The sequence below is a fragment of the Gadus macrocephalus genome, chromosome 13 (genome assembly GCF_031168955.1).
Source record: "Gadus macrocephalus chromosome 13, ASM3116895v1".
Taxonomy (NCBI): Eukaryota; Metazoa; Chordata; class Actinopteri; order Gadiformes; family Gadidae; genus Gadus; species Gadus macrocephalus.
The window spans coordinates 17715757-17726820 of NC_082394.1; the positions used below are offsets into that span (position 1 = coordinate 17715757).

Genomic DNA, 11064 nt, shown 5'->3' on the forward strand with positions numbered 1-11064 from the left:
TCTGCATCTGGAAGGGCGTCAGCTGGACTGGCAAAGTAGGTGGAAAAAGAAGGCACCTTTCACATAAAGATACAGGACGTGTAACCCATACAAGCCGTTACATTTGAAAGGAGTAGCGGAAGTAAAGGGTCGTGATCATGTTACGCGTTAGTGTTGCCGGTTTACACAAAACATGTTACAAATGATACTGCTTCTACTGCCAATAATACTCAAAATTGTGATAATAATCCATTATTAATCACAGACTATGATTGTCATTTCATAACAATGTAGTATACATAGTTTGATATTTTGTTTCAGAATTTTGTCGTCTTTAAAGTAGCATTAAGCGGTCAGCTGACCTCCGAGCAGAGACCTCTACAGGCTCTGTGTGCTGTGTTAGAGGAGCGCATCCCGATCCAAACCAGAGTCGGACCGCCTGGCCTCCCCAAGGTGTTCACCATCCCTGTGGTGCTGTGTCCCCGCCACAGGTGGTGTACTTCTCGGCGACCTACCCCTACATCATGCTGTTCATCCTGTTCTGCCGCGGGGTCACTCTGCCGGGAGCCTTCGACGGAATCGCCTTCTACATCACTCCCAACTTTGAGAAGCTCAAGGAGTCCGAGGTATGCTCGTCTGCACTCAGAGAGAGAGAGAGCGAGAGAGAGAGAGAGAGAGAGAGAGAGAGAGAGAGAGAGAGAGAGAGAGAGAGAGAGAGAGAGAGAGAATCCACACGTATGATGTGGAAAGGTGTTTCCCACATCAGTATGGCTTTCTTAATCATGATGGAAGAAATAGCTGCTGAGGGTGGGTTCTGGGCATCTGTGGTATTTTAGTTCAAGCTATAGGCTATTTTAGCCCTGAGGCCATACTGTGCACACGATCCATTTACAAAAGACCATTTTAAATCTCATGTTGTGGGGATCTGAATTTGAACCTCATAGATTGTGGAAGGTTCAACGTAATAGCTGGTTGGTTGGCTGGCTACGGCTTGTGTTGTGCTGTGTCAGACACCAAGAAGCAATCCACACAAGGTCATTGAAGTATCCCCATGTCATGTGAGGCGGGTTGTGTGTTCTGTGCTCTAGGTGTGGCTGGATGCCGCCACTCAGATCTTCTTCTCCTACGGTCTGGGCTTGGGTTCTCTGATCGCGCTAGGCAGCTACAACCCCTTCAACAACAACGTGTACAGGTACGTCCGATACTGGGATTTCCAGCATGGGTTGTGCTCTTCCCCCGTCGCACATATAATATCGACCATGTTTTAAGACGTGTCAGATATGACACAGACACATCGAATAGAGTTGAGAGTAGATTTTGTCACTCATTATGCAATGCTAATAATATGAGACCTAATGATGTGAATGTATGATTGATACAATTATATTAGCAGTTGCCTCTTTTATTTGCACAAGGTTGTAATGTAGTTAATTACAACATTTTCGCAATAGTATTTGATATAAGCTAGGTAGCAGCTCATTGTGTACATTACAAATGCATATTTAGGGTTAGGTCATTATCTTCTTTGTCTTTATTTTACCTCCATATTGTACACAATCAGACTCTAACTCTTTTCTAACCCTCCTTTGCCTTGGTTTTGTGTTTTATTTGCATTATTTGGTTACTGTCCATGGTACCTACTCAGACAAAAGCATGTAGAGTTAGAGGTTAAATTGTGGAATATTTGTGCGGTATCTGTATTACCCTTGTGATGTGTTCAGTCCTTTAACGCTGTCATTTTAAATGGAAAAACTCAATATAAATCCACCAGGCTGCAATTTCTGCCAAAGGATGCAAAATGGCATCCCTGACTCAGCCCTGCCATCCCCCAGCCCTCCACTTCCAAATGTGGGACCGGATGATAAGGGATTGATAGGGGAATAACAATGGCTGCCTCCCGCTTTGTCTCCTCTCTGCAGAGATTCGATCATTGTGTGCTGTATCAACTCCTTCACCAGCATGTTCGCCGGCCTTGTCATCTTCTCTATTGTGGGCTTCATGGCGAACGTAACAAAGAGGCCCATTGCTGATGTGGCAGCCTCAGGTAATTGCAATCAATGTTAAATTTAAATTGTGGTTGAAAGAAATAAATCAAATGAAGACCATGTTTGGAATTACTCGGAAGGAAGAAGCTCACAGGATCTCTTGATTTATGTGGGGTTATTTCTAATTAAAGTCCAAAAAACGATTGATTTATGTGGGGTTACTTTTAATCAAAGTCCAAATCCGACTGAAGGGAAGGTGTACAATTGTTGTCCATGTCAGCTATTGTTGTTCATGTCAGCTATTGTTCTGCTTATACAGAGTATAACCTGAAGCTCAATTGATTTTCTACAATTATCTCTGCAATGCAATGTCACAACACAAAACCTTTATTATCTGCGCTGACGCAGATAATAAAGATAAGATAATAAAGCTGCGTCTGCAGCTTTGTTACGGGGAAACCTTCTTTGTACATGTGCAATGTCAAGAAGGGATGATTAAGAAGGACAAATTAGTCGTTTGAGTCATGTTGAAATCAACTCATGCAAACTTGAGGCCAAACATTTCTATTGAAGCATTGCCATTCATATACCAGCAGTGATCCTTAGTCCAACATGATGCATGGAACGACAAGACAATAGGATTTACATATGAACATGCAAGTCTAACGTGTGTGTGTGTGTGCGTGTGTGTGTGTGTGTGTGTGTGTGTGTGTGTGTGTGTGTGTGTGCGTGTGTGTGTGTGTGTGTGTTTGTTCCAGGACCGGGTCTGGCCTTCCTGGCCTATCCTGAGGCGGTCACCCAGCTGCCCATCTCGCCCCTCTGGGCCATCCTCTTCTTCTCCATGCTGCTCATGCTGGGGATAGACAGTCAGGTGAGAACCATACCTTATACTTATAGCTTATCATGTTGGTCTTCTGGTACGTTGGGTCGCAGCATCCTGCAACGTTTAGGTTATTGTGTCACTCCAACAACCCTTTCACTTGCAGCATTGGTTAGAATCACACTAATACATATATATAACACATATATATACATATAACAACATTATTTCTCTAAATGTCAATGTGTTACATGATATGTGGAGGACTATGGAATGATTTAAACATATTTTAACAAAGCTTGGCGTCTACATTGGTCCGTGTTGTCCTCAGTTCTGCACAGTGGAGGGATTCATCACTGCGCTGGTGGATGAGTTCCCACATCTTCTCAGGAAACGCCGGGAGATCTTCATTGCTATTGTCTGCCTCGTCTCCTACATCATCGGCCTGTCTAATATCACACAGGTACAACATCTCCCCTCATAACTTCTCCAGTTCTGATTCTGCGGACTCTGGGTGCTCCTACTATAAATATCACAACACATTGGCTGTATAACTTCACTATATATCGTCTACTTACTCTATAGCTTGCATAAAATGCAAGTTAGAAAGGTCCATGCATGCCAATGCTATATTAGTGGAATAAATGTTTAATTCATTGATGGTCAAATTCCCCATTTATTTAGCCAAATCATATCGTGGGTTTTTCGTGTTCCCACAAGAATCTTAAATATTGCCATAACCCCTCTTAGGAACACCATCTTTATAATGTAGCAGTTCATTTTCCATTGGAGGGGATGCATTCCCTGTAAGCTCTTCAATGGTTGTCAGGACATAAAGGCTCAGCTCCTTGAAGGTACTTCAGGACTGTTGGAGCTCGGCATTGTCTTGGTCCAGGGCATTCACAAGGTTGGATTCTTGCCCAGCATTGGGGCTTTAAACCAGGTGCTTTGGTTGAAGTCCAGTTCCCATACTACTGTACGATTCTAAAGCTGGACGCTTCTTAGCTGGAGAGTTGATCAGATGGGGTGTTCAGAACTTCTTGCGTGATGTGTTGGTCCATCCATTGTTGGCAATATGAAGCATTTTGCACATGCAAAAAGACGGCGACACCTCTGTTCATGATGTCCAGCAGGTCACATCTAAATATTTTGTTTTGGTTAAGACTTAGAAACAACATGCCCTTACTGGGTTACCTAGTAACCTGAGAGGGATATAGATGTTCTCAGTTGCTGTGTTATTTCTTAAAGCATTAACCAACAGACCAGTGCCGAAGGGAATCGTAGATCATGGTGGAATCCGCCCAATGCCATAACATTTGGAAATTAGTCTGAATGAAACCACGTAGAGTATTCTTTTGAGAACATATTTAAGTGAATCATGAAAAAAGTAAAACAATTGTTGAATTATATAAAATATCCGAGTTACAGTTTGTGTTTTACCACAACACACAACCTGTACACTATAACCCCCACTGCCTCCTGCCAGAGAGCAATCATCATCAACAAGGGGGAGGTTGTGATGTTACACCAGAGGCAACCACATTATCTCATCTCACCTGCCACATCACATTCAAATCAAGCTCACATCCCCGTCCCGGGAACCATGGCGATTGCCCTAATCACTGCCATGGGCAAACCATTCCTCCTCCTCCAAGCTCTACACAGTGTATGGAAGGGATCCATCAGGGATCCTTAGCCGGCCCCTGCTTATTCACTTTTTCACCAATAGTGAATAATTATCCTTTTTGCAGAAGGAAAGATTCTAGATAAATTTAATTCTTTCTGATAACTGGTCCACAAGGGAGGCTGCCCCAGCCTAAATAGCCATCCTCAGCCGTACAAAAGAGGGCTAGCTCACCAACCATCCCCACCCCGACCACCATTATCCACCACTAGTACTGCTATTACTGGACTGGTACTCTTGTCTTTGGATGTCATTCCACTAGACTTATTTGTACCTTACAATAATACTCAACACCTCCCTTTTGTTGTCCTTACCGGTCACTCTTTCTCTCTTTCTCTCTCTCTCTCTCTCTCTCTCTCTCTCTCTCTCTCTCTCTCTCTCTCTCTCTCTGTTTTTTTCTTCTCTCCTTGTCCAGGGTGGCTTGTATGTGTTTAAGCTCTTCGATTACTACTCAGCCAGTGGAATGTGCCTGCTGTTCCTGGTGTTTTTCGAGTGCATCTCCATTTCCTGGTTCTATGGTAAGCCATATGTGGTAACCACTCTCGTGATGGAGGGGGGCTCCTCCCCTACAGTCCCTAGAGTCCAGTCGTATTGATCATATTATTTTGTTCATGTGAATTTTGTTAATAAAATGTCTCCCTATGTTTATATCAATTTTATTGCAGCAGAAAATGACAAAAGCAAATGGAGAATCAATGAGGAACTATACATTTCGGCAGCCCTCCAAACACCTTAATGTGTCCTTTTTTCCTTTGATTTCAGGAGTCAATAAGTTCTATGACAACATCGAGGAAATGATTGGCTACAAGCCCTGCATCTGGTGGAAGTTATGCTGGGTGGTGTTTACTCCTCTTATTGTGGCTGTAAGTACAGTTGACCGTACACCTGGAGCAAGTTAGGACTTCTCTATCAGCAGTTTCTCTGGAAATCTTGTCTTTCTTCCCCAAGAACGCTTTCAGAGGAGGGTTTAATTGTTTTGAGTTGTTATTTTTTGGTTTTAAAGTGTACCATGATTTCCCTCGTGTTCTCTATAGTTGATGATGTGCCATTTACCATTTACCAAGAGTAAATGGATGGCTGTTTGCTAAATTGCTAATTATCGTTACTAACTTGCTGTTGGCATGGTAGCACATGATTAATATATGAAGTAATGCTTCATATAGGCTTTAATGCTTTAATGTGATACATTTCAGCAAGCAGTATTATACTAGGCGTACAGTCGCTTTTAGACAACCACCTAGGATTGAGCCCAAAGGAATAAACAATATGTTTGAACAATTACTTGAATAGAACTGGAAATAGTGAAACGACCAGTCCTAATCTTTCCATGTATCCTCCAGGGAGTGTTCCTGTTCAGCGCGGTGCAGATGGTTCCCCTCACCATGGGCGACTACGTGTTCCCTGCCTGGGGTCAGGGCGTGGGCTGGTGCATGGCCCTCTCCTCCATGCTGCTCATTCCTGGCTACATGGGATACATGTTCCTCACGCTGAAGGGCACGTACAAAGAGGTAGGACACCGTCTGATCAGGCGTACCCTTTGACCTGATCCAGGAGTCTCTGCTAGACGTTATGCTTTAGTTTTGCATGGGGGAAACAAGAAGTAGTATCTGGGTTGACTGGAGTGAGACGTGTTTTCATTGGTATAAGACATGTTGTAAATAGGAGGTTGTTTAGACATGGGAATGTGGCAGCGAGAAACAGAAACTGCAAAAGCCTCAGCTTATCCGATGGGTTTATTTGTTGCATGCGTTATTGAAATGGTGGTTCTTCACTAAGCGTACTGCTTGAGTAATCATCAAACCTATTAGCCTTATTGATAAAAATTATAATTTACCGTGAACGACCGGGGGGAAAAAAAGCGAATAGGATTATGAAATAAGCATTCTAATTAGTTCTTTACTGCAGCATATTGCCTTTCAGCCATAAAATAGACACTGGGATCCCAATAAATTACAGTTATTTATATTCAGCCGAACACTACATTCAATATTTATTGCTAACCTGCTCTTAATCAATAGCGGGTAATGACGTTTCTGCCATAAGCGTAGATTAGCTTTGATTTTTACGGTCTGAATAATAACCAAACATCCATACAGTCCTGCTGTGATCTCCCTATAGCTCCACCATAGATATGTTTCGAGGGGGCTGTGATTGCTGGCAAACGGCAGCAGGCAGTCAGGGGCGATGTGCAGGTGTCAGACCCCTGAGCACCAGCTGATGGTTGATTGTCTAATTGTAGCAATCAGCCAGCTGATTAGTGAGCTGCTCACAGGCGGATGCACCCTCTCACAGGCACTCCACGTGGACGCCTACTGCGGCATGGGCCCCGGGGCCTCATCTGGCCCCGTCTCTCACTTTTTTCCTCTTGTTTTTTTCTTTTTTAAATACAGCTTATATATAATATAATGATTTTTTATTTCGTTTTCATGATGATGTAGGACGAGGATTTAAGGTCATATTAAAAGATAGGGAAAGGAACGGCAAAATGTTTTTTTTTTATGGGGCTTGATGGTTCCAAATGTGCATAATATTTGGAACTCAGATAGCTTTTCTTCTTTATGAAAGAGTCTATTGAGTTTATTGAGTTTATTATCACTTATCCCTATGCTGAGCAGAGCACGTCCCTCCGACAAGGAATTTTGGTAGATGTGGGTCTTGGTTGAAGGTAGCCGATTGGTGGCCCTGAGCTGAGTCTGATGACACCCCATTAGGCCCCCTTTATGGCTGGTTCAGACGACACGATTCTCAGATATTCCTCCACGATTTAACATGTCACACTATGCGATCACAGAGCCAGGAAATCGGGCCTTGTCTCGTCGAAAGACTGGCCACACTACAAGATTCGAGGGTGCGATGCTCGAGAATCTTTACTTTGTATCGTTCATGATACACACAGCATCAACGCAGCAACAAAGTGTAAATAACAATGGATCCCGAGTTCCTATACTAGGCATTATGATGGCGGTCCTCTGCGTAGTGCAGTGAAGTCTAGTTAGCAGAGATGCGCAGATGAGCTGTAATGTCATCCCGATTTTGAGTTGCGTGTTCCACGTCCCGACAAAAGCCTGTCGGCTCGCTAAAATGTCCAACCGCTATGATATGTCCCCTGTTGTCAGCGAACTTAGCAAACGTGGTCTTATTATAGCCTGATCATTAATTTAACAAGAATGAAGCATCAAGCATATGATTTCAACAATGTGTGAGGGCATACGCAGCAGGGATGATCGCTGGGCAGAGACTTCAGAAGCAGGGAGATTAAAGAAAAATATAATGTCACATTTTCAGTTTGCCATTTGCCTAGTCAATATGTTGACCTATTAACCTACCTACTTATTATTTATTTCAACCGCGACCCGCCCGCAATTCCTCCAAGTATTACGTTGTTTCACGCAATCCACCCAACCCGTGGATTATCCACAGTGTCCGCGGGTATGTCCGCCAACCGCGCATCTCTACTAGTCTTTACTTTACGAGTTAGTTCTTTACGAGTTAGTGAGCTGCTGCTGTGAGCTCCAGTTGTTCGCGGAATTCCATCCATGTCAACAATGGATACGTCATGCGATTCCCCCCAATTTCTGGCATGCAAACTTTCGTCGTGGGGTTTTCGAACGTCGAAGACGAAAATAATCGCAGATCGCAAGCATGTCACATTGCAAGACCTCGTCTCGTCGCCAACTTTTCAAAATCGTGTACGACTCGCAAATTTGTCTGCGACGAACGAATCGGGCAAAATCGGGCTGAAATCGAATCACGGGTGACAATGCAAGACATTGCGTGGGGTTTTACTATGTGTTGCTGACCGCCTTCCATCTCTCTTCTCCAGCGTTTGCGGATGATGGTGAAGCCAGTGGTTCTGCTGAGGGGTAAGGTGACCGGAGGGGAGACACCGACCGCGGCCGATACCCAGAGTCAGAACCCGGCCAACGAAGAAGCCTACATCTAGAACCTTCTGCCTGGCATGTCTTATCTGAACAAGCTCGAACGGCATTCTGCAGCACGCAGAGAGAGAAAAAGAAGCAAAACAAAACGTAATCACAGGTTGGGAGCGACCACCAGACTCTGACGTCTGCTTTTATTCACCTACCTCCTGGGGACGTGCGAGACCAACCTGATTACGAGCGACATTCTGAGGTTTTTCTTTCCGTTTGTTCATTTGTATAATACAGAGTTTAAAAAGAAATACTGCAAACTACCCAGCACTGTTGTTGTGATAGTTTGTATTTCATTATGCAAAAGAAAAAAAAAGAGTTAGACCTTCTAGAAAAAGAGATGTGACCTAGAAAAATTACTGTATCTTCGATTTATAATTTCAATTTGGAGGCCCGGTGTGATTCAAGAGTATTGTGCTAATTTAAAGATATTTACAAGTAATTAATCTATTAAAATACTATTACTGTACAAAGAAAATATAGATTGAATTCAGTTTGCTTGTACATGGAAGAATCCTTTAATTGAATGTTATGTAGTAGGTGAATAAATGCAATATTACAATTGCAGAAAAGGAAAATTGAACATGACCAATTTGAGGCGAAATATCGACATTGCAGTGTGCAGCAGGCCAGGTCATATCTCCTTGTACATGTAAAATATTCTCCAGCCAGACTATCAATTCCTACCAATACCCTGCAGTTTGCAAGTAATGTTTACTACCCAATTCTTGGGCTACCTTCGAAAAGCACAAGGCCAGTATGAATTTCAAACTATTGAACCCTTTTTTTGGCATGATATTTCTGAGAAGAGCAAGAATAACAGATATGTAGTAAAAATAGAAAGAGACTGTTACAATTGTTTCTTTGTTTTCTAAAGAACAATAACTTTATATGTTGTCAGAACCTTTTTTTAGAATCGTTTGTAGGATGTTTTCTATGTCATAGTGAGAAGGACCAAAATTATGAAACCCTTTGCTTGAAATAATCGCAAGAGCAAGCAAACCTTTGACAATATACTGATCAAATGACCCCAAGTGACCCCATTCTTTTCATGATATAGCGGAACAGGGTACTTAATAGCAGCCTTCGATTAACCAAGTACGTGCACCACCCACCCATACAGGTGAAGTCAGGAGTTCCTTTTCCACTGCAAACTACTGCATCTACATCATTACTCATCCCTGACATCTGCCTAATTAGATGATTCTCTCCTTCAAATTTACATATTGACATGTTGCGCATTTGCAAACTCTTATTAACGCGTAGCTATCACAGTATAGGCTACCAACAAACGGGCTAACCATTAGGCTTCATACCACTAGGCTGAGTTGATGGAAGATGATGGAACTTTATGAGCGGCTACAGCGATATACCCTTGGAATGGTTTACTTACACTGTTTACTTAGGCGACCCAATTCTCAGGAAAAAAGGTGGAAGTGACCAAATTCTCTCTGAGATAACTGAATAACGAGTAAAAGGATCCAACTTTTCTTGCGGGGGTTAATTCCAGCATAATCCGAAATAGCAAAATATATATAATATATATATATATATATGTCTCAAACATGCCTCAGTTAAACAAAAATATAGAAAATATATTTCCAGCGTCCTTATCGTCAGTGTATAACAACTGTGAAGTGTTAAGTTATATTCCTGATTTGTGTTTATAAAAGTAATATCACATAATTGATTGATCAGGGGACTTGACTGTCAAAAACTATTGCTAGCACCTTGGACATACCTGAGGATGTACTGTATCAGCGGCAACTTCCATTCACCTTCATCTCCATTTCATACTGGAAATCCTACTTACATATCACATTATTTTGCAATATAAAAAGCTATATAAATATATACAAAATATAGGCCAGTAAATTTCACATATATAAATATATTAAAACAAAAAGGTTATAGTTTGCTTCTGTGGCAGCTACATGCTACAGAAATCAGGTTGAATTTATTTTAGCAAAGTTATGTAAATTGAAATGTGCAATGACAAAAAGGTTCCATGAGTTTTGTATAAAGTTACCATAATGCAGTCTTCTCGCTTGAATAATGTTGTAAAATTGGACTGTGTATCAATACATGTATCTGTGAATGTCAGTACAACCTGAAGTTTTTTTGTCTAAATGTTGAAAAAAATCTCATATTATATGCTGTTTTCTGCAATACTGTATCCGAAACTAAAGCACATATCTTTATCAAAATCATAACTACAATAACAATAATAGAGTAAAAACAATGATGAATATAATATTATAGAAACACTGTCTAGTCAGAGAATATTGTTTTGTATATTTCTAACTGTTTCATGGGCCTAATGTAAAATATTATATGTAAAAAATATAATAAATGTCTTTAGATGGCGTTATATGAAAAAAGCATGATTGCAATATATGTTATCTGCAAAAATCAATAAAGACCTATAGATTATAAAAACTATATGTTCTACAGAGCTTGGTCCTGGTAATTATCTGCAACAAAATGGCTTTTGCTGCAACAAGATGGTTTCACACACACACACACACACACACACACACACACACACACACACACACACACACACACACACACACACACACACACACACACACACACACACACACACACACACACACACACTATTGCCAAGAGTGTGTCAGATTTATTCAAGCTTTGGTATTTTTC

The 11064-nt window shown here is 41.6% G+C and overlaps 1 protein-coding gene across 2 annotated transcripts in view; it reads left to right on the forward strand.

The window, feature by feature from the left end:
* The window catches only part of slc6a1b (solute carrier family 6 member 1b), a 14749-nt gene extending 3910 nt beyond the window's left edge, over positions 1 to 10839 (forward strand). For both annotated transcript variants that reach the window (XM_060068643.1, XM_060068644.1), the window contains exons 6-15: positions 1 to 35; positions 471 to 605; positions 1068 to 1171; positions 1899 to 2023; positions 2723 to 2835; positions 3116 to 3247; positions 4884 to 4986; positions 5231 to 5331; positions 5809 to 5976; positions 8292 to 10839. The exon at positions 1 to 35 is cut by the window's left edge and continues 98 nt beyond it. In XM_060068643.1, coding sequence (XP_059924626.1) covers positions 1 to 35; positions 471 to 605; positions 1068 to 1171; positions 1899 to 2023; positions 2723 to 2835; positions 3116 to 3247; positions 4884 to 4986; positions 5231 to 5331; positions 5809 to 5976; positions 8292 to 8411 — 1136 coding nt within the window. In that variant the 3' untranslated portion in view covers positions 8412 to 10839. The remainder of the gene's footprint in view (positions 36 to 470; positions 606 to 1067; positions 1172 to 1898; positions 2024 to 2722; positions 2836 to 3115; positions 3248 to 4883; positions 4987 to 5230; positions 5332 to 5808; positions 5977 to 8291) is intronic.
* The last annotated feature ends 225 nt before the right edge of the window (positions 10840 to 11064 follow it).